General features: G+C 42.7%; 2 protein-coding genes across 2 annotated transcripts in view; both read right to left on the reverse strand.

Annotated features, from left to right (window-relative positions):
• Positions 1-24729, reverse strand: part of LOC135707188 (uncharacterized) — a 64130-nt gene that overhangs the window by 31169 nt on the left and 8232 nt on the right. The gene's annotated exons all lie outside the window — the stretch shown is intronic.
• On the reverse strand, positions 3688-7130 carry LOC135707197 (uncharacterized). Its single transcript, XM_065228959.1, has 5 exons — positions 6620-7130; positions 6355-6545; positions 5702-6244; positions 5401-5635; positions 3688-5339 (listed from the first exon to the last, which is right to left on the reverse strand). Exons 1-5 carry the CDS (start codon positions 6857-6859, stop codon positions 5013-5015), a joined length of 1536 nt encoding a protein of 511 aa, XP_065085031.1. The 5' UTR covers positions 6860-7130; the 3' UTR covers positions 3688-5012.

A 24729-nucleotide genomic window follows, 5' to 3' on the forward strand; every position in this document is an offset into this window, starting at 1 on the left:
GTTCGATTCCAAAAGCACGTGGGGAAAACATATTGCGTATGTGAAACAAAAATGCCAACAAAGAATCAATTTTCTTCGTACAATTACTGGAACTTGGTGGGGAGCACACCCGGAAGATCTGATCAGGTTGTATCGAACAACCATCTTGTCGGTTCTAGAGTACGGTAGCTTCTGTTTTCAATCCGCGGCAAAAACACATATCCTGAAGCTGCAACGGGTTCAATACCGTTGTCTCCGAATCGCGCTTGGCTGTATGCACTCGACGCATACGATGAGCCTCGAAGTACTCGCGGGTGTTCTCCCACTGACAGATCGTTTCGCGGAACTGTCCTTCCGGTTTCTTATCCGTTGTGAAGTAATGAACCCATTGGTAATAGAAAACTTTGAGAAGCTGCTGGACAGAAATCCTCAAACAAGATTCATGAGTCTCTATTACGAGTACATGACGCTGGAGATTGGTCCTTCTTCATTCAATTCTTCTCGTGTTTGCCTCCAAGACTTTTATAGTTCCTCTGTAAATTTTGATCTGACCATGTTGCAAGAAATCCGTGGAATACCAGATCACCATCGGTCGATGGTTGTTCCCTTAATTTTTGCAAACAAATACCACCATGTTAGTAACAATAAAAGTTTTTTCACAGATGGGTCAACTATAAACGCTTCCACTGGATTTGGAGTATTCAACGAATTTCATAGCGCCTCATATCAACTGCAAAAACCCTGTTCCGTATACGTTGCGGAACTAGCATCCATATTCTACGCAGTAGAGCAAATTGCTTCACTACCATCTGATCACTATTTTATTTTTACTGATAGCCTTAGCTCGTTGGAGGCTATTCGATCAATGAGGCCGATGAAGCACACCTCGTATTTCCTGACCGAAATCCGAGCTAAATTGAGTACTTTATCTAACTGCTCCTATACTATCACTTTAGTTTGGGTCCCATCTCATTGCTCAATTCCAGGTAATGAGAAAGCGGACTCGCTAGCTAAGGTGGGCGCTATGGAAGGCGATATTTTTGATCGACAAATCGCCTTTGCGGATTTTTTTTCAATTACCCGTCAGCACGTCGTCACCAAAAATGGAATGAGAGTGATCTGGGAAGATGGTTACATTCTATTCTCCCAAAGGTATCGAACAAGCCATGGTTCACACAGAGAAAATTGACCTTATTGAACCAAAAAAAAAATATTATTGAAATATTTTGCAATGTCAAATATATTTTTTTTTTGAATTCAATATTTATATTTTGTAGCTTCAAAAATGTTTTTTGTTGTTTTCATTGCAAATTCTGAAAACAAATATATTGTAGATTAAATAAAATATATTTTTGCCTTCAACTATTATTTTAACTACTTTTTAAAAATATATTGTAAATTTAAAAGCAACACTTTTCCAAAACATACACAGGCTCATTTTGTCAATGTATGTGTGTGTTTTCAATGCTTGCGCATGCTCGGCTTCCCAGTCTCGTCGGAAGAAGTTCTTTTTGAACAAGTTGTCAATTGCTTTCTTTGTAAGGAATTCAGTATTTGCATTTCCCCATTTCCAGCAAATCAATACACCGTGGAAACGTTGCCCGTTTCGAAACGCAGACTATTAAATTACATACCGTTAATGAGAGGTCATAATTCCAGTATTCTTCATATAATTGATAAACCTATTGAATCACTATTTGTACCGTTTGTTAATAAATAGAAAAAGAAACCAAAAACAATTTTTAAATTTATTGAAAATTATTTGTCGAATAGAAAAACTGCTAAAATTAAAAATTAAAATATTAATGCCAAACCAATTTTATTTTAAATTATTAAAAATAAATTGTTATTCGAGCAAATTTTTTTAAATAAAAAAAAAAGTTATTGTTAGTATAGCAATATATTTTATTTTTTTTATAAAAAAAAAGATTTTGTCTGTTTGAAAATAAATATTGTAAATTCAACAAAATATATTTTTAATTGCGTGTTTGACAGATTTTGAAAACAACAATATTTTGTGTCCGAACAATAAAGATTTATTGTTGAATTCAATAAAAAAAGTTATTAGCCGGGGAATGATAATTTTTGTTGTTGTTTTTAATACATAATATCATTGAAATTAAAAAAACTATTTTCTGCGTGTTCAAAGGAATGGACATGAGCCGTGACTTTATACGTGTCATGTCAAGGCTCATGTCTAATCACTACTCGTTAGGTCGTTAGACTCGCATTTCTTCCGAATCGGACTCGCAGGCAGCAATTTGTGCGCTTGTGGTAGTTTTTTTTTTTTACTTACGCTTGTGGTAGTGGCTATCACGATATCGACCACGTACTTTGGTCATGCACCCTACATTGTGTTGCTAGATCCGAGTTATCCGCATCCCTCAGGGCCCGAGGAAAACACCCTTTGCGGCCCTTTAGAGACATCTTGGCGAGCCGAGATCTCGAATATTTTAATTTAATTTATGTGTTTTTAAAACGGATCGATCTGAGGATTTAGTAGTTAGTGTCATATTGTGTTCTCTCAAGTTGCTAGGTGTCCATCGGTGTACCCCCATGTTTGTCTTTTTCTCCAGTATGTCGCTTAGTTCTAGATCAAGAGCACATTGCTCTAAAAAAACCTTGTGTTCTCAATCCCTACCCTGCCACCTTGTTACAATTTGTTACCCCTAACCTCGGGATAGCCGCGAGTAATCGGCCCGCACTTTACTAACGTTAGTTTTAAGTAATTTTGTAACCCAAACGATGAATATCGGCTCCGCAAAGCTACGGCAAATGAGCCTGGAAAAATAAACGCATTAAAAAAACCCCTTTAGCTAAATATGGTAAAAAAAGGAAAGCCGGCATGATGTTACTGAATAATAAAAGAGAACACAAATTAAATTTTCTTAATTTTAAAAATTTATTGGGTTCCATGCAACCCCAATTATGGTTAGCTTTTTCAATCCAATGTTGACTAGAAACACTGGAATAAGAGACCAGCGGAGACACTGTTATGATTCCAATCGAACTGTCAAAAGCGGTTCCAATCTGCAATGTTTACAAATGATTTGCTTCAATTAGGGAGGAGTATTAAAATCGTTTAACAATCACTCATGAACTCGCTCGTCGGTGCATTGGTGAAGTCACTCGCAAGCAGTTACAAATGCAAGTAATGCCAGGATTGCTTTGATGTTTATCTTGTTGCCAAATTCATGTTGTTTTTTCTCCGCTGGTCTCTTATTCTAGTGTTTCTAATGTTGACCTTGTTTGAGTCTGTTGATGCTGACAAAAAATCAAATAGGTGACCCATCTTGCCCTACCTTGCCCTATATGATATGCGTCTCGCCTTCTTTTACTCAAGCGGCATAACGAAGAGCGTTTGAGAAATGAATATCCTTTCGCTTTATCACCAATTACTGTCCAGCCTTATGAAGTCGGTTACAGGGAAAATTTTAACTCGTTCGAAGATGCAAAAAATTAGCGTGAAACAGACGACACCTAAGGTAACCCAAAAATATATATATACGGCGTATTTATGGAAATTGTAATTTTCAACCAGCCACGATTAGCAGGAGACGAGTGTGTAGAACGTTTGCGAATTAAGTGTGGTACTCCGGATGATGAATTTGATAGCCTTAACATCATTAGTCGTGTATTACGTGTTGCTATCGGTACCCGTAGTATAATTGGGGTAATGCGCCCACCGGTTGCCGTAAATTTCCCCATACACACGTGTCCTGCTGATCATGTATGCTTTCCTTCTCAGTATCTTCTATCAACAAAAAAAAAACACTAAAAACAGTTTGACTTACTAGTCGATTAACCGTAGCAAGAGCACTATTTATTTGTAGATTGTTGCAAATGGTTAAACACTTAAAACTTGATATTCCGATACTCGATACTCTCGCAGTACTGTTCTATCAATTTGATACAACCATATCAAGGAATTTCCACACTAATAGAACTGTCTCATCTCAAACTAGGTATCATATTTAGTTTTCTTAAAGGAATTTCATTTTCTGAAGCCAATGGCGATGGTTTCACAGTTTTAAAGTTTCTGTTTAATATTTAGCGAGTTATTGAAAATTCGACAATGTTTGTAAAATTTTCAATAAAGCGCTCAATGGAATCCTGAACAAGTGTCATTATTGGCTTCAGCAAATTATGATCTCTCACAAAAAAAAACCTGAAAATTTGGGATGTAACTCAAAATTCGAATGCTAGAATGTACCTAAACTTCTGATATCTTACCTTAAAGACGCACTACAAAATAAAATTCGAGAAAATTCAAAACACCTCCAGAATTTGTGCTTTTTCTAATCCTAACTAAAAAACTACATCAATAGGAAACGATTTATAAAACAAATCATTAAAATTATTACTTTTCTGTTTAAGGTAGTAGCTTTTCTCCAAAATATTAAAAAGATAGCTTGTTATCACATATAATTTACGCAAACACGGTTGGGAAGAAAAATCGAACGAACAAACGACTTTCCTCCTTCGAACCTAAACACAGCACAACCACTTCTACGGTAGTAGTGCACGAACACATCAATGCATATGTTTTTTTTCTCTGTTACCTAAATCCTACAAAGTAATTCACTCTCACGTTGAAAATTAAGCTTCGGCGAAAGGTTAAGTAAAACCATGTTTTTAATGTAAGTAAGTGTAAGTAAATCTGACTCAGTTCTCTCCACAGCGAAAATCAACACACTGCCTAAATTTCTAACGAAGCTGCGGTGGCTCGTGTTGGCCGCCATTTCCGGGTTTTAAAATCTAGTCGTAATTAAAAGGAGTATTCCGAGTTTCTCTTATGTTGACTTGTTTTCGTTTGTTTTAAAACTAACACGCCAGGAATGCCAACTTTCTTTGGCGGCATTCCGCGCCGCAATAATGATAGGAGATATTACGTTCAATCGTAGGAAGGAAATAATAAATAGTTTTATGCTTAGTTAGTAGCTGTTTGCTCTTTCTTTTCCTTTCTCTGTTCTGCTAATGTCTAACTTTGTGTGTTTGTTGTCATCTTGTGTGTAATTTGAACATTCAGGCATCTACTTACGGTACCGGAACGGTCGAAACGAGCGGAAGGCCACACTCCGCAAGGAACGCATCGCTTGAGCCCGGTTGAAGTGTTTGGCTGGTCTGAAGCTCGCCAACGAGAAACTATTGATGATGGGTCCCAATCGACCGTTGTTGTGGTTATTATTATTATTATTATTGTTATCACTATCGTCCTCCTCGCCGCCGCCGCCGCCACCTTCACCAAGGGTGCCATTGGTTAGGTTGGTAATGCTGATGCTGCTGGAACTGGCACAGTGACCATGGTTCGACGTCCTTGACTTGAGCATGACCGTCACCATCATTAGCACGACAAGGGACTGTGGACAAAAATGAACGGTAACATCCTAAAGGATATTACAAAACGAAGGCTCAACTTACCAGCACCACGATGATCAGCCCGGTGTAGAACTGCATCCGGGTTGTGTTGGACGCGAACTCGATCTTCTCCGTTTCGGCAATCAACCGTCGGATCGGTTCGTAGTGCGGATGCAGCGCCAACGCTTGCTTCAGGTGCAGTATCGAGTCCGACAGTTGTCCGTACGCCTTGAAGATCTCCCCCAGCGTAAAGTACTGCCTCCAGGCACTGCGATCCGGTGGGTGCACCTCCAGGGACCTACAAATCGAACAAAAGGCGTCGAAAAACAAGCACCCATCTTCAAACTTCTTGACAACCACCTACCGCTTGGTCAAACTGATAGCATCGTCCAGGTACTGCAGATTGAACAGTACCCGCGCCAGGTTGAGCAACGTGTCCGCATTGGTCGGCGAAATGGATAGAGCCCGGCGAAAGCACTCGATCGCATGGCCGGCGTCTCCCTTGATGCGCCAAAAGTTCCCAATTTGGTTCCACAGATGGATCGTGTGCGGTTGCTCCTTCTTGGCCCGGCGCAACCGTCGCTCCAGGGCGTCGATGTTGAAATGCTCCAACGATTGACCCCCGGCTTTCCGCTTGAGAAACAGATACGCCACTTCCGGTTCCGGAGCGAGGTTGTGTTCGTACCTTTGGGCCACGCCGACCAGATCATCGTAGTGGGTAAAATTGACCGGTTTACCACAGGTTAGGAGATCCTCCGGAGGAACCTTCGATTCCACTGACGACCGTTGGCTAGCCGAGGCTTGCGACGAGGAACCAGTTGATCCACTGTTGATGTTGTTGTTGCTATTGCTCCCATTCGCATTCTTAATCGATGCTTTCGCATCAGCAAGGTAAGCCTCCGTAGGTCTAAAACAAGTCGAAAACAAAATTCAAATTAATAGGTACCTACATCTGCACGACAGATGTTAGCGCAAAAAGCAATAAACGAACGACGAAAGCAAGCAATTTGCACTTACTCTTCTGCCAACCGTCGCAGCAGTTCCTCCGTCGTTCCCTCGCCCCGGTTCCAGGTGTTGTGATGATAGTTGGCTGCCGTCGCCGTTATGATGGTAAACGTGGACTCCTCGTCCTCGTCGGGTTCATCCGGATGCAAAGATTCTCCCCGAATGGCCAGTTCTTCCACACTGTATCCAGACAGTGACTCATCCTGCAAACAGAAAAAAAAACAAATCCGAATTTCAATTCACGTTCTAGCCAGAGCACCAATCGACGAGGACGAACCCTTCCAGCTCCGCCGGCACCACCAGCCGGAACGCTGACGATTTTCCCCTGTTCCGAGTTGAGCTTCCACAGGGTGGATGTACGGGTGTTTGTCGTAATGATCTGCAGGCAGAAAATGTAAACAAACACGTAACAGACGGCCAGCTTGCGTTCTTGCTTCATTCTGTAGGTTGCCGACGGAATCGAACCGGATCTTTCTGCCACGCTCATTTTGGATGCAACCAGTGCATCCGCTTGCATTCTTGCGCTCCGACACTCCACGGTCGAAGCCGAAGGTGGGACGATCTAATAATTCTCAATCCTTGGTGGTGGAGGACGTTCGCAGCGAGCAAACATTGCCTTGCAATGCACCGACTTCTTGCACTTTGAATGTCTCAGTGTCCGGTATCACTCACAACTTAATTTTAGTTCTATCGCACAATTACAGCTTGTTGGTTTTCGGTTAATAAATATGTGAAAAATCACTTTTTATTGGATGCAGCTGCCTGCGTCTGCATGAATGAATGCAAAAGTTCTGATTCTGCTATTTTTGTGCTGATGTTTGACATGTGCGCGACGGACGGCCAGCGGTTGCCCACGTGGTAAAGTTGTGTGTTTACGATTATGAAGCGTTTGTTGTGTGTTTGAAGCGTTCGAGTTTTTCCACGTTTCCCGGAGAGGTTTTCTTTTTGGGCGGAAAATTACAACCAACGGCGAGCTGGATGAAGGATGTTCTGCTAAAAGTTGTATCGTTTTATATCACAGTGTTTATATTTTGATCGGTCGTTGGTTATTTTTATTTGTGTTCAGCCTTCAACTTAAGTTTAATAGGTGTACATTTTATTGAAATATCTTATTTTACGAGGGGTTTCTGCCAAGTTTGGAAGATGACCGGTAGCAAATGCGTTTATTTTCAAAATAATCTTTTTATTCTGAACTAATCAAAAAGTCATCAAAATAAACGGGAAATTTAATTAGGCTATGTTTTTTATAGTCACATTAACTCTCTTGGGCAAGGGTTATTCAACTCTGCACACCTAAATCTGTGTTGTGCCGATCATTCCGAAGTAGGTCGAAGTGTATCAATCAAGGTGTCAATATCCCATGAGTTTGGCAACCCTAAAGTTAGACTTTTGTGATTGTGTTTACATTTTCAAGTTATCTAATTCATGATCATGGTTCATGGCAAATATAAGAGATGAACCAGCCTCTGGCTGAAAGTCTCGCTTATAAAGATAACCTAACCCATGACATATATTAAGCTTCATTCTCATTAGAATGATAGCGGATTGGGCAGTGGAAGAGTAACTGGAAGCAATACAACTTATACGGAAACGTTACGGTGGATGAAATTTTCATCAACTGCCAGTAAAATGCTCCCCGACAAAATCAAACCCAGAACTCGAACGGACGAAAGTTCACTCCCCCCTTGAAGCAATATCCTCGAAACAGTTCTGATCGACTCAGAACTACGCAACCTCGAAGACATCACCCAAGCCTGTCGTATCGTAAATTATGATTACATACATTCACATTAGTTTCATGGTGCAGACAGGTGCAGGCAATGTTCACAGCATTTTTCCTTGGAATCCGAACCCAATGTGAAGCCCAATGGAGTAAACAAAGAGGTCAACCTTAGCAACGATTGGCAAAACGTCAACTCTCGACAGTGATACCGTTTTATATTATGTCGACTGTATCCTACTTGTCAACGTTTGTCCTTTCGGCACGGTTGTTTTGTGTTTCGGCACAGTGTGCAGAGTTGATAGCTCCTTGCTCTTGGGTGAGATTTGAACTCGTGACTTTGGCGTGAGAGGTATGGATGTTAACCACCACACCGGGGTCGCCCCAGTAGGTTTTGTTGTTTCGCAAGTAATCCGATCATCATGAAAATAATTTAACACTAATTAGCTTGAAAATATACAGTTCGTCGACGTTCGTCCTTTAGGAAGGGGGAGATAGGAACGGCCCCGGAGTAGTGGTTATCCAAGGTAGCCACTGAATTTAAGAAAATAAATTTCTTGATTTTTCCCGGTTTTTAACGGCTGCCCAACATACCTTTCCCCCGGTTCCATACAAATAGTTAAATATGTTAGTAAGTTAGTTAGTTTTCTATATTAAAGAGCCTTTCAGCCTTTGGCTGGTTCACCACTGCAGTTAAATATAGTAAGAACGTTACCATATCGGTTACCGGAACGGGACTCGAAAGAAAAACGGGAGAACTCCTTGTGCTAAAAAAACTAGAAAGGTTTGTACGTTAGGAGTTAGAACAGTTAGTCCTCTAACAAAGTAGTTGCTAGGGAACACGCGTTGCTAAGCAGAGTGGTTTGAGCAACCAGTATAGCCGATTGCTACTTGCCATAATAAACAAATACCTTAAACGAACTGTATCCCGAATGGGTAAACTATCCCATAAATGGTTTGGATGATACCCCGAACACGTCGTTAAGCTCTCTTTTATGGTTATTTTTATTAGGATGGATAGCACGTCCCTTCTCAATCCACTATTCCAAAACGTTTTCAAAGTTTGTCTATGCGACCGGTTCACGCATCCGTTTGAAATGTGCTCCCGGATAAATTGATGCTTCACATCAATAAGCTTCGACCGTTTGGATTCACAGTTTTTGGCCATCCCAATGCAGCCTTGGTTGTCCTCGTACATTATGACCGGTTTACGAATCTTCAGCTTCAAGTCTTCTAGGATACCAGAAAGTCAAACTGCTTCTGATACCGTAGAGCTCAGGGCGATGTATTCAGTTTCGCTTGACGATGTCACTTACCGACTTACGGTCCTCGATATCAGAGGCCCGATCTGCATTCACGTAGCCCACCAATGGTTCTGCAGATTGGATTCGGCTTCTGCTGGAATCGTCATAGGAACCCTACTGGATAGCACACAGCATCAAGTACATAAACGATCCGAGAAGTTCCCTGTAGGGTTGGCTTGTTAGTTCTCCTTTTCTAGTCAACTGGGTTCCTTTTTCCATTGGAGATTTCACTGGTTTGCAATCCGCCATCTCCATTAGTTTTGCTTCGCCACTGGAGCAAATGTTTCCTCGTAGTTTTTGATCGAGTAGCCAGCTGCCTAATCGCTACCGGAACTGCTTGCTTCATCATCAGGAATGTCAGGAATAGCTTCATTTTCTGTAGCTTCCCCTTCTTGCTCCAAAGAGAAATTCATCACCAACGGGACATCTTGACTTGGCTTCAGCTGGGCATACGGGACCAAACCTTCATCAAATTTCACGTCCCGAGCAGTTTTCACTTCGCGCGTTTGCATGTCCCACAGCTGATAGCCAACCGATCATAATCATCTCACGACTCTTTGGATCCAACTTCTTCCGCTGCTGACTTGAGACCCACGCAAAGCATCTGCAGCCGAACACAGACAGCTTGTTCAGATAAGCCTTCGAACCATACCATCTTTCAGCAGGTAAAATTTCAGCAGGCTTCTGTTTGACAAGTACACGCACGCCAATGCTGCCTCGGACCAGAGATTTTCCGGCACTTTCGAATCAATCAGCATAGCACGAATCGTCTCCTCCAAAGTCCCGTTGAATTTCTCAGTGACTTCGTTCTGCTGCGGCGTGTAAGCAACGGTTACTTACTACTGGATGCCTTTTTGCTTCTAGTACTGCTTGTGGGCGTTAGAGCAGTATTCTCTTCATTGATCAACGGTCATCTTCGAAATCGACAGCCCGAATGCTGGTGTGGCTTCATACTCACGGAATACCTCGAACACGCCAGATTTCTTCTTCAACAGGTAGATCATTGCAAAGTGGCTGTAGTCTTCGATGAACGAAATGATGTACCTGTAACCATCCCTGGCTGGAGGGTCGATTAGGCCGCAGACTTCGGAATGGATACGTTGAACAGTTCACGGCACTGCTTCCCTTGCACACAAACTTCACAAAACCCGACTGGAGTCGATTTATTGATTCCGTTCAGCATTCCTTCACGGGTCATAACGTCCATTCCATGCTGGCTAATATGCCCCAACCACCCATGCCACAACTTACTAGGCTCCGCATCACATATAGGGTAAACGCTCCTATAGTTGCTGTACGTTAGAAGGGTTAGGTTCCTATAGTTGTGTATTGAGTCTCCATGCCATGGAACCTAACGCTTCTAGCGTTTCCCCTATTGGCACAAGCTTTGTCCAACGTCAGCACGACCAGGTGGTGTAGTGGTAAGCGAGATTACCTCTCACCCCAGCAGGCCTGCAAGTATTTATATTGATTTTCCTTAATTTATAGCGTAGTTGACCCTTTGAAAAAGTTCGTTATGGGGTTTCCTCTCGGATTTTCTTTGATTTTTCTCGATTTTGACGTAGGACTAAGTCTTTGATTTCTATATGGGGGTACACTTTGTGAAAACCGAAAATGGAACATGTAACAAATTAAGAAAGATTTTGAACGTTAATAACTCAGCTGCCCCTGGTCCAATTTCAATAATTTTATCACCAATCGATCAGAAATATGGCTACGCTTCCGAATGTTGATTTTCAACAAGAAACTATTGAAAAACTGGTAAATGTCCAGCATTGTACAAAAGCGTCGAATTAACTAGCAAATCCACCAATTACCTACAGGCATATGCTGCTTCCCCGGCACAGTCGTCAGAGAGTAGTAAGTAGACGAAACAAGTCGAAGTGGCATTCGCCTCCGATCCTCGGGCGCGTGCGAATAGGAAGGATGGAATTGCGTAATATTTTGCACACTCATCGCTATATTCAGAACCAAACGCAAATTCTTTAAGATAACCACCATCCGTCGTCTGGCTCGCCGTGGCGGTGTCTGACGTATCTCCGGTCTGATTTACGAGGTGTGTTGAAGGTGTTCCTGAAAAATGAGATCCGTGATGCTGTCACCTACACTAAACACGCCAAGCGTAAGCGGTCATGGATGTCATCTACGTTTTGAAGTGACAGGTTTCGGAAGTTAAATCATCACCAACTTTGGCAACAAAACGGCTCTTTTCAGGGCCACCAAGCTTATTACAGTAAAGAGTAGCAATAGAATTCATCTGCCTGTTTGTCCATATTCAGAACCACAAAATGCTCATGTAATCAAATTGGAAGCAGGGGTACAAATTATTTTGATCAACCTTGATCAACTTTGAATCGCCACGGTCGGTTATTTTCGATAGAAGAAGCATAGGGAAAATGGCTCTAATGTTGGTATATGGATCTAAGATTGGGCTCATCGCTAAAAATCTAATCTAGATGAACGCGTCATTGGGACGGATAATGGATATTTTTGGTCACTATTTAAAATTTAGTCGATTGCTAAATTTATATATGGGTCCAAATTAGGGGCATTTAGGCCGACATTACATTCATTTCCCCTATATAAAAAACCACCATTTTACTACATTCCATATAGTTGCAGAAACAAATCAAGGCTTACTTGGATCAAATTTACGAAGCAACAAATTTTACGAATATTCCAGATTTTTCAGGGGGCATTTGATGACCACTTATATGAAATGGCCAGCTAATATATCAAAAATCAATTCCTTAGATAACTTGTCTTCTTGGGCTAGGAATCTAGGGATCGAATTCTCGCCGCAGAAAACTGAACTAGTAGTGTTTACTCGAAAGCGGTACCCAGCCCAAATGCAGCTTAATCTTTTGGGCAGAAACATTACCCAATCATTGTCTTTCAAGTACCTTGGGGTCTGGTTTGATTCAAAGTGCACTTGGAATGCCCATATTACGTATTTGAAGCAAAAATGTCCGCAGAGGATCAACTTTCTCCGTTCAATTTGCGGCACATGGTGGGGTGCTCATCCGGGAGACCTCATAACGCTTTATAAAACAACTATTCTCTCTGTTCTAGAGTACGGCTCTTTCTGCTTTCTCTCGGTTAGAAAAAGTCACCTAATAAAATTGGAACGAATTCAATATCGTTGTTTGCGTATTGCTCTAGGCTGTATGCACTCAACGCACAACATGAGTCTCGAGGTTCTGGCAGGAGTAACACCCCTCCAGAACCGCTTCTGGGAGCTCTCTCTCAGAATACTAATCAAATGCGGAGTGACGAACACACTTATAATTGCAAATTTTGAAGAAATTCTTGGGCTGAACACACAATCTCGATTTATGAGAATCTACCACCACTACATATCATCAGATATGTGTCTTCCTTGTTATACTCCAGACCGTGTTCACTTCACCAATCGCAGTTCCTCAATTGAATATGATCTGACCATGAAACAAGCAACTCATGGGATTCCCGATCAACTTCGACCTATTATTATTCCGCGTATTTTTACTGAAAAGTACCAACAAGTCAATTGCATGAAAAGATATTTTACAGACGGGTCCCGTCTCAATGGATCCACTGGCTTCGGTGTCTTCAATGAAAACTCTAGCGTCTTCCGCAAACTTCAGGAACCTTGTTCCGTATTTGTTGCTGAGCTGGCAGCAATCAACTTCGCATTGGGGATGATCTCCAATATGCCCACAGACCATTACTTCATCTTCACGGATAGTCTCAGTTCGATTGAGGCTATTCGGTCGATGAAACAAGGTAGGCACTCATCTTATTTCCTTTCAAAGGTAAGGGAGCAGATGAGTGTACTGGTCGAAAGATCATATATGATTACCTTTGTATGGGTCCCCTCACATTGCTCAATCCCAGGCAATGAGAAGGCGGACTCTCTCGCAAAGGTGGGCGCGCAGGAAGGCGAATTGTATGACAGGCAAATTTCACACGATGAATTTTACCATTTAGTGCGTCAGAGTACCTTTTCGAGTTGGCAAACCGATTGGGACACTGGAAATCTTGGACGGTGGTTACATTCAATTATTCCTAATGTTTCTTCGAGAGCGTGGTTTAAAGGCTTGGGCTTAAGTCGTGACTTCATTCGCGTGATGAGTAGACTTATGTCTAACGACTACTCGCTAGATGCTCATCTCAATAGAATAAACCTCGTGGACAGCAACATCTGTCGGTGTGGAAACGGTTACGATGACATCGAACACGCAGTTTGGCAATGTACGGATAATGACGCCGCCAGAGAGCGACTTTTGAATACCCTCGAGGCCCAAGGAAGACAACCCTATGTTCCTATCAGAGACGTGTTGGCAACCCGTGATCTCTGCTATATGCAGTCCGTTTATGTTTTTCTTCAAATGTCTAGTATAAGAATTTAATTCCTTTTGTCTTTTGTCTCTCTTTATTAGTTTTTGTTTGTCTTGTCCCCCCGTCTCGATGAGTCTCATCGTCGCCCACTGGTCACCCACCATAGCCGGTCGAACTCCGGACGAAGCTAGAACAGCACTACCGTTCATACTGGCGACAACGCTCTGATGAGACAACGAAACCCTACCCCAAGCTCCTCCCCTTTTCCTATCCTTCGACGATGTACCCTTCTAACCTCGAGTAAGCCGCGAGTAATCGGCCCAACTCCTACTAGACATAGAATTAAGTGAATTTTGTTACACACAGTGAACAATGAATTATCGGCTCCGTAAAGCTAACGCGATTGAGCCTTCCAAATAAACAAACTAGATAAAAAAGCTTATTACAGTAAATAGTAGGAATAGAATTCATCTGCCTGTTTGTCCATATTCAGAACCAACGACCGCACAAAATGCTCATGTAATCAAACTGGAAGCAGGGGTACAAATTATTTTGATCAACCTTGATCAACTTTGAATCGCCATGGCCGGTTATTTTCGATGGAAGAAGCAACAATCTAACATTATTTACGAAAGAGAATGTCGATGAATAGAATCGATCAATGTAGATAGGAGCTCTTGAAAAGTGACGCGAGATTTGTTTTCTGTACTGAGCTCCAATGCTACCGACGCCAGGGAGGCAGCTCCCACACATGGACCCTACCTATCGACCCATCAACGCAACCGGGGACCAACGGCTTTACTTCCCGAAGGAAGGCGTGATCAGATATGTTATGCCTCAGAACATCCCGGCGACGCCGACTGTGACTGAACTCAGGCCTGCTGGGGTGAGAGGTAATCACGCTTACCACTATACCACCGGCGCAGCTAATTTTATTAAAGATGTAAAACAGTGTAACCAAATAAATTTTAAAATTACAAAAGTCTGTAAATATCTGTGAAAAAACTATAAAGTCTTTTAATGTCTGTAACGAAAAATATGTATGTGAAAAAAATAAAAGTCTGTAAATTCACAGACCTGTCTGTAAATCTGGCATCCCTGGTTTGCTGATATACTAGCACATCTATGACACAAACGTCATTCCCATATACTTTGCGTGAAGCCGAAAAATCCTGGTTCTCTGGTTCGATCGAACCAGAGAACCAGGATTTTTCGGCTTCACGCAAAGTATATGGGAATGACGTTTGTGTCATAGATGTGTATACTAGCTGTTCATTGCAGCATTGCCAGGTTACCAGATTTATCTGTTATTGGCACTTTGGCGTCGTATCACAGAGACGGTTTTATTGGATTAGTTTTGTAACGTCTCATAGCGCTGACTTATTGGTATGTATATGAGAAAGAAAGAATCGCTAATATAAAGCTCATTAATCATCTCACTCTGAAAGTAGTGAATGACCTAAAAGTTTTAAAAGTTCATAATAATAAAACAAAATCAATATAAACCCTATTTGTAGCAATGTACACTGGAATAGGTCTATACTGTTGTACAAATTTCAGCAGGTTACACAATGGCTCTTAAGGAATGACTAAAAACGCAAATCTTCGTACAGTTTGTCAATATCGCTTGTGTTGAAGCATGTAACTAAAAAATAAATGAATTCCATCTAAAATGTGGGATTTCAATTAACAAATCAAGCTTTATTACTTATGTACGTAATTTTCAACGGTCTTCCAGTGACTGAAATTTATCTATTTAGTGTTTACCCTTACTTTCCAATAGTTGCTCAAGAGAATCAACAAGTTAGTGAATCTAATACATTCGTATCATTTTTTTTACAAACTCACGCTAGAATATGCATCTCATCTTTTTTCAAATCGATTTCTAACATTTCATAACAGCGAAAAATCTTGTGGTAAGTATAAAGTTCAACATTTTCTAGACCGCTCCGGAAATCGAGTCCACCGCCTTCAGACAGGCTACTGTCCAAGTCCCCAAAAGTTTGAACGGATCAATCTGTTGACCACTCGGAGCCAATGACCAGCTAATTTATCGAACATCACAATTTTACTACATTCCGTTCCACATTATGTTCCAGCAATAATTTTTTTTTCAAGATCTTCCGGAGCGCCATCTGGTGACCACTCGGAGTCAATGACGAGTTGATATATCAAAACCCACAATTTTACTACATTTCCTAAAGTTGCAGAGAAAAATCAAGGCCTACTTTGATCAAATTTATGCTAATATGCAAATTTATGGTAATTTTGTGGTTTTGCTGCTCCCTCGGTAGAGATAAAATTTTGCGCTCATTTTTATCAAAACAATCACACCAAAATCAGAGATGTCCCATTTTCTTAATTACTCGATTAACAACTAATCGATTATTTTTTTTTGTTCGCTGTACTGCCATTTTTCCACCAATGAGGGTGCAGCACATCTTTGAAACGATCGGTGATGATCCTCTGGAGATGTTAAAACTTATATCGGCATGATATAACCGATAACAAATATTTTACTTTTCGGTTCGTTAATCGATTAATCGATTATTCGAATGATGAATAATATAATTTGAAAGGGACCACGGATAATCACAAATTACGTCCCCACGGCAACTGAAATAAACACGAGTGTTCACCGGTTGATACAAGTTTAGAATTACATGTTGCTGATTTCAAAGCATTTAGTGCTGCTTGGCTATAGAACGTTCAAGAATTGCTTGGACTTCTGCTTGGAACACGGTAGGCCAGTAGTCCATAGATATTGATATATTTGTTCCTGGACCTGTTACCCCTGCTCCTACACGATTATCCAATCTAGAGCCATCCGTATAAAAGACAATTGATCCTGGACGAATGTTTGGAACAGTCCGGTATTTGCTCGTTCTGTCGAGTTGTTCGATAGTTTATTCCAAACGTTTATTCGCGTCGTCAGTAGTGTCGGTCGCATCGTGTGATGGGAAGACAGCGCTCCCGGAGCAGGCTCCGTGAGAAAGCAGAGAAGAACAGTGGTGAGGGTGGCACGAGTGTACCTATTTCAAATAGGTACGCTACTCTTCCCACCGATGTTGGGAATACCACCTCCGCCACGGTGAACGAACGCCAGCGACATCGGTGATTTCGGCGACGCCATCGATAACGAAAATTCTGCCGGCCCGAGTGCGGCAAAAGTGAAGCTACCTCCATTGGTAGTAAAAAATGCTCATCTTAATGAACTCATCGCGGATCTAGCGACGCTGGGCGTTAAAGCCGAATACAAGTTGGGCAGAGTCGGCACCAAGGTGGTGCTCCGTACCAAAGCGGAGTATGACTTGGTCGTCGCCCACCTGAGGACTTCCAAGGTGGAATTCTTCACCCACGACATTCCCGGTGAGAAACCATTCAAGGTCGTCATCAGGGGCCTACCAAACTTCGACCCGAAGTTTATCGAAGCTGAAATGAGGGACCGGTACAAGCTGGCCCCAAGTGCCGTCTATCGGATGACAAAAAGAGACGAGAATGTGAAGGCGTATCCGGATTGCCTTTTCCTAGTACACTTCCAGAAGGGAACGGTGACGCTCAACGCGCTGAAAGCCATCCGCTCCATCAATTGCATCATCGTCCGCTGGGAGCCATACCGTGGCGGCCATCGCGATGTGACTCAGTGCCAACGGTGTCTGAACTTTGGACACGGCACCCGCAACTGCAACATTAAGCCACGCTGCGGCAATTGCGCTCAAGACCACGCCACTTCCGACTGCCCTGCGGATGAAGCCGTGGCGTTAAAATGCACCAACTGTAGTGGTGCTCACCAAGGTTCCGACAGACAGTGCTCCAAACGCGAGGACTTCAAACGCATCCGAAAACAGGCGGCAGCTAACAACCAACCAACCAAGAAGGACAAAGTCCCGGCATTTCGGACGGAGGATTTCCCGCCTCTTCGTGCTCCTCAGCAAAGGCAAGTGAATTCGCAAGTGCATTCCGCTCAAGCAACTTCTGGTGATTCTGCTGGCCAAAGCTCTCCATCCCCCCCCTGGATTCTGGAGACAACCACCAGCGCAAAACAACAACCCCGATCTGTTTTCAGCGGATGAACTGATGGAAATTTTCGTCAACATGACCGGTGCTCTACGTAAGTGCCGCAATAAGCCCGAACAGATCCAAGTGCTCGGTAAGTTCATCATCCAGTATGGTGTCTAAACCGCTAACCATCGCTACCTGGAACGCTTGCTGTGTAAGAGCAAAACAGATTGAGCTTGCCGACTTCCTCCGCAAGCATAGCATCGACGTGGTTCTTCTAACCGAGACCCACCTAAAGTCCGGTGACAGCTTCTGGTTGCCTGACCACAACATTATCCGGCTTGATCGCACCAGCTCCAGGGGGGTGGTGTAGCGGTCATCGTCAGAAAGGGAATCAAGTTTTGCACTCTGCCCCACATCCGCACTTCTATCATCGAGGCCATTAGTGTGGAGGTGGAATCACCAACTGGAAACGTCCGGTTTATCGCTGTTTACTGCCCACGCCAGTGTACCGCAAGCAACGGATTAGGAATCCAATTCAAGAAGAAACTGACCGCCATCACCCGTACTAACTCCCGATTCATCATTAGGGGCGACCTGAACGCCCGCCATGAAGCTTGGAGGAACTACCAGAGGAACCGGAACGGATGTCTATTGTTCGACCACGCACAACATGGTCTGTACACTGTGCAATTTCCGGACGAACCAACTTTCATCTCTCCGGCGGGAAATCCCTCCACGCTGGACTTTTTTCTGTCAAACATCGGACTATCCAAGCCGGAGGCGCACAACGATCTCAGCTCCGACCACCAACCGGTGGTGACTGAAGTCGGTGTCAACGTGGTTCCTGCTAGAAGCTGCCTGCGTAAAGACTACCACCATGTCAACTGGGTGCAGTACGGACGAATGGTGGACAGCAACATCGATGAAAATCCACTGCTCAACACCGTAGATGACATCGACCGGACGTTGGAAGGGCTCCAACAGGCCATATCCATGGCTGACGAGGCATACGTTCGACAAGTTCCTGTGAGGGGTAAGTTTATTGCTATTGATTCCCACACCCAATTACTGATTCGGTTGAGAAATGTTCGTAGACGCCAGTTTCAGAGGACTGGAGATCTGGGCAAAAAACGTGAAATGGCCGATCTGAATAGGCAGATTGCTTCCAGAATGGACTCACTCCGAAATGAAAGTTTCGGGCGTGTTGTCCAGAATCTGGATGACCGCTCCAGACCATTCTGGAAGGTAGCCAAGGTCCTGAAAAATCATCCCAAACCCGTTCCACCTCTCAAAGTCGAAAATGATGACGATCGGCTTTTAATCACCCCACAGGAGAAATCAAATGCGATCGGCGAGCATGTCGCTTCATCGCATTTGCTTGGCTCGAATATCCAAAGTCCGCTCGATGATCAGGTTGCGCAATGCGTTCAAAACCTAGATACCTCCCCTTGTGTCGTGCCTCCGGCGGATATGATTACAGCACAACAAATTTGCTCAGCGCTGAAATGCACCAAGAACATGAAGGCTCCCGGGTTTGACGGTATATTCAACTTGATCTTGAAGAGACTCAGCATGAAAGTGCAGTCTCTTCTAACCGCTATCTTCAACAGATGTTTGGAACTGCACTACTTTCCAAGCATCTGGAAAGTAGCAAAAATCATACCGATCCGCAAACCCGGTAAGGATCCAACATTGTCTTCAAGCTACAGACCAATCAGCCTCCTTTCAGCGCTGAGCAAATTGTTCGAGAAACTCATTCTCAATCGCTTGCTCAAGTTTGTCGAGGAAAGCAACATTCTTCTTCCGGAACAGTTTGAGTTCAGAAAGGGGCACTCCACCAATTATCAGCTAGTACGGGTGATGAATAACATCCGAAGTAACAAAGCTGTATCCAAGTCCACAGCTATGGCCTTGTTAGACGTTGAGAAGGCGTTTGACAATGTTTGGCATGACGGACTTGTGTACAAGCTATTTAACTTCAACTTCCCATTACATCTGGTTAAAATCACCCGTAACTACCTTCAGCAAAGGTCGTTTAAGGTATCGTTGAATGGTTGTCTTTCCGACACGTTTTCCATCCCAGCAGGAGTCCCGCAAGGTAGTCTGCTGGGCCCCTTGCTTTACAGCATTTACACTTCCGACATTCCTCCCCTCGGTGACGGTTGCGTGTTTTTCCTGTTCGCAGATGATACCGCAATAGCCGTCAAAGGAAGGATGCCTCGCGAAATAACGAACAAACTTCAACGATGCCCTAACGCCTTTGCTGATTATGCCACCACGTGGAAAATCAAAATCAATGCCTCCAAAACACAAGCGATCATGTTCCTCCATCGGCAATCGCCGAAACTGAAACCGGCTCCATCTTGTACTGTAATCATGGATGGCACAAGGGTTGAGTGGTCTATCGAAGTTACCTATCTCGGGATGCTGTTCGATGAAAAGCTCCTCTTCCGTTCGCATGTAGAGAAAACTGTAGTCAAGTGTTCTGTCTTGGTTAGGTGTCTGTTTCCGCTGATTTGCCGCAGATCCCGCCTCTCAAGGGTGAACAAACTGGCTGTCTACAAACAAATCATAGCACCTGCGGTCCTCTACGCTGCTCCGGTGTGGGAATCATGTGCACAGACTCACAGGAACAAAATTCAGGTCGCTCAGAATAGAGTGCTGAGGATGGTACTTGATCGTCCTTTCGACACTAGAATAACAAATTTACACGAAGAGGCAGGCATTGCCAAAATAGATTCCAGAATTAACGAAATTAATTCAAATTTGATTCAAAAGATTTTTATAGTTTGTGACCAGCATATGAAGACCTGTTCCTGTTGATATACCAGTTTGATATGCAAACTGATATTTATATAAAGGAATTGTAACCAAGTACTTTGGCTTTATATACTCATCTATTATTTTCTCCACTATCTTCAGCATAATGGAAGATAGGCTAATCGGCCTGAAGGATCTAGAAGACGTTTTATCCTTTTTACTAGACTTTTGAATAAATATAACCTTAACTTGACGCCAGGCTATTGGAATATAGCTTAATGTTAAGCTTGCTCCAAACATGTCTGTAAGAATAGGTGTCAATGTTTCTTTCCCTTTCTGGAGTATTAATGGACAAATTCCGTCCCTACCTGGTGATTTGAAAGGTTCAAAAGAATCAATCGCCCATTCAGCTTGTATCTCTGTAAAAATTATGTTGGCCAGATTTTGAACATCTTTTCTGGCTTTCTCTGATCCAGTCGACTCGTTCATTGTTTCGTAAACATACGTCCTGATTTTTCCAGAGACAGTTTTTGCTGCATATATATTCTGGTCTTCATTTATGTTAGAATTTGAACTTGGAAAGTGTGTTTTCATCATTATCTCTAACGTTTCCTCCACTGATCCAGTAAACGTGCCATCCTCTTTTTTAAGAGTTCCTAGGTCATCTTTTGAAGGAACTTTCTGCAATATTTCACATGTCTGCCTCCAATCCTTTCTTTTTGATCATTTAATTTCCCTATTATAAGCTGTAAGGTTAACATCACCAGTTGAACATCCTCTCAAGCTGTTTACTCCAGCTATGAGATTTGTTTTATACTGCTCTCGGTTAGGTTTCCTGGGATTACTTATTTAAGTTATACCCATGCAAACATTGTTATTCGTATGCCTGTTCGTAAAACTAAACACCGCACAAAACGCGTTAGGCCCTCCCCAAAAGTAAGGCAGGTGGTGTTCATTTGAAACCCTAATAACTTTTCGGGGTTAGCTTGGATTCTCATTCGGTCTTCAGCCAAGATGTTCCAAATACTCCAAAGGTTCTACATTTTGTGCGCAAAGAAAATCGACCAACTACAGCGCCACCTAGAGCCGCGAATGTGAAAGTCGCTCGATCCCCCACACAAACTCAAGCCCTTTATAATTTTTGGCATGGGGTTTCTAACCCCCCAAACAACCATTCCAGGGGGTATCGTTTGAAATTCCAGACTTTGAATTTTTTTCTCCATATAACGCTGAAACATTCTAATGTGATACGGTAGCTCTGATGTCATGCTAACAAAGCTCAATCTTCTTCCATTTCTCGCATCTACTTGCATCGCTCATCATCTTTTTGCAGGAAATCTTTGAAATCGTCATGAATCTTCTTTCAATCTACTCAGCCTGCGTGCAGCTAACCACAGCAACACACAATTGTTCCTGCATCGTGGTCGCCCTCCTCGGTAATTTCAGGATTTTCGAACGGTCACGACCGGATCGAATAAATATAAGTTTTAGGTAGGTTAGTTCCACAAAAGTTATTCCTTCTCGAAACCGATGCGTTTGACTTCCGAAACAGTTGTGTATGTTTACTTTTTGATAGCTCACACCACCACAATACCTTCTTGAGCCCAGTTTAACCGATACAATTCGACGTTCAATCAACTGGAAATGAACGACCAGAAAGCTGGTTGATGATGACCTTTTGTCGGTTGCTTTCAAATTACTTGAACACCAACCAGCTGAATCAACTCAGTTGAACCGTGTATGTCAACCGGTACTCAATCTTTCTTTCAATCGACCAATGGATGTGTATGCAGCCAGTCCAACCAATAATTGAGTCATGCTGTCATGTGGGGTGGTATATTTTCGAAGGTGAAACTTCCGTCATATCTTCTTCTTATTCTTCGTTCGCACTTCCACAGTTGTTGGATTGCGAGCTTTCGATGCCTCTACCATTTTTTGCATTAGTATAATTCTGGGGCAAGTACAATCCTTCTCTATGTCCAGGGAAGTCGAGACATTTTCCAACCCGGGAATCGAACCCAGGCACCTCCAGCATGGTCTTGCTTTATAGCTGCGCCTTTACCGCCTGAGCTAAGGGAGGACCCATATAGGGAGTGTAAAATTTAATCTGGGATATACCCTCCATCCGCGGGGGTCATCGAAAGACTTCGCCAAAGGGAAGTGATTTTGTAAATTTCAAATTTACAACTTTCCACCTAAAACCATACATTCCAAACACCATCGGGTGCAGTTCAATCATCTACACTCCGCAGTCGTCCCTGTATCTTATCGGATTGTGTGAGGTTCTAATCGATTCGATTTATTTCATGCCCTCCAATTTATTATCAGTCAGCCAGTTAGTCAAACACCCAGCGCGCCGCACCGGTGGCCTCACAGCTGCTTTGAGGATGCTATCTGTAGTGAGTGGTGTCGGTGTGAGTTGGGAAATTTACGCAAGCCAACGTTCGTGATGGAACGGTGCATGAGTGGGAGAATAAATAGGTGCAGATAGGTGATGTATGCTCTGTGATAAAATACCAACAGCATGACGGATTACACGGTAGCGACGGAGTACGGGAGCCCTGTTCTGGCCCAAGTTGTGTTGACAGTTTTTACGATTGCTTCCATCACCATGATTCATTTTGGACTATTTCTCTTACCAACCTCGTAGTCTGCTGGGAAAGTGATGGAGCACGCGATGATGAGTTAGGGAATTTGATAAATGGCATCAAATTAGTGTGATTATTTTTGAAATGTTTGATTTCGAACGGATTCGAAGGCAGTCTGATCGATGTTGACTGATTAAATCTGCTGGATCACTGCTAGGAAGGTTTTTTTCTTCAATCAAACCCAACGACACTGACACTGGCGCTGACCTCCGGAACAGTTGTTTTCAGGATCAACTAACATAGATATCACATGGCTGCCCTCACCGTGTTAAAAACACAGGGAAATCGTATAAATGAAAATGGCAAAATCCAATTTGTTCCAAATTGCTTTCCCCCGCGCTACATGCTACTATATACCTACCTACATAGATGCAAGGCATTGAATCCTTCATTCCACGGTTTATGCTCCTGCGGCAGGTGAGAGGCCCCATTGGGGATGCAAATGCAGAATTGCTTTTTTGTTTTCCCTCTAGCAATGTGGAGCAGAAAATCAACATGGGAGCAACAAAAATGGACGTCACCTGGGATGCATGACGTCCATGCAAGCAAACGTTTATCGTGCATTTAGATATACCTAGTAAAAAAAGAAATGATAATGTGTGTAGAATCTATTTCTATTATAAGTGATGTTTGTTTTTGGATTTAAACGGTCACTGTTATGAAAAGCGTCTTATAAAAAGATAAGGACCACATATAGGGGAAACGCTCCTATAGTTGCGGTACGTTAGAAGCGTTAGGTTCCTATAGTTGTGTACGGAGTCTCCATACACAACTATAGGAACCTAACGCTTCTAACGTACCGCAACTATAGGAGCGTTTACCCTATTCCGTTCTGGCATAAGACCTTTCTTCTTCTTCTTATTCGCATTTCAAGCTTATTGCTTATTGCATATCAGCTTATTGCGTGTTCTCAATTTAGTGTTCTAAATAGGTGCACTATTACAGTTATTAATTGAGAGCTTTCGATGCCTGTACCATTTTTGCATTAGTATAATTGTGTGGCAAGTACAATCCTTCTCTATGACCAGGGAAGTCGAGACATTTTCCAAAATGGAAAATTCCTTGACCGGACCGGGACTCGAACCCAGGCACCTCCAGCATGGTCTTGCTCTGTAGATGCGCCTTTACCGACTGAGCTAAGGGAGGTAGACCCATAAGACCCACATACATAAGAAAAATCATGTTAATTTAGGTTCTCTGAGACTGACAACTCAACAACTGACGACTGAATCAACCCGAGCCATGTTAGTGAATGTTACAAAAGCAAACGTTCACACTGGTGTTTGACAGCTAACGAGCAGACCCAATCTTGATACCCGATGCAGGTTGGAACTGAATCAAAAACAAATGTTTAAATCATTTGTATGAACAATTGTCTACGTTTGAGGGGGGGATCATATTTCATAAACTATCAGCGTTGTTTATGCACAACCCTTAATATCACAGTTAATTTTTCTCAGCAAGTCCTAAAATCAAGCGGCGCCGGTGGTGTAGTTGTTAGCGTGATAACCACTCACCCAGCAGGCCTGGGTTTAATCTCAGTCGGCGCCGACGGGATGTTCTGAGGCATAACATCTAGACCTGTGCGCCGATCAAAATATTTTCGGCGGCGGCGTGATATGTTGTTTTCTGC

Source organism: Ochlerotatus camptorhynchus, unplaced genomic scaffold, assembly GCF_037179485.1.
Source record: "Ochlerotatus camptorhynchus isolate MF236.1 unplaced genomic scaffold, CSIRO-AGI_Acam_v1.1 ptg000304l, whole genome shotgun sequence".
In the NCBI taxonomy this organism is placed as follows: domain Eukaryota; kingdom Metazoa; phylum Arthropoda; class Insecta; order Diptera; family Culicidae; genus Ochlerotatus; species Ochlerotatus camptorhynchus.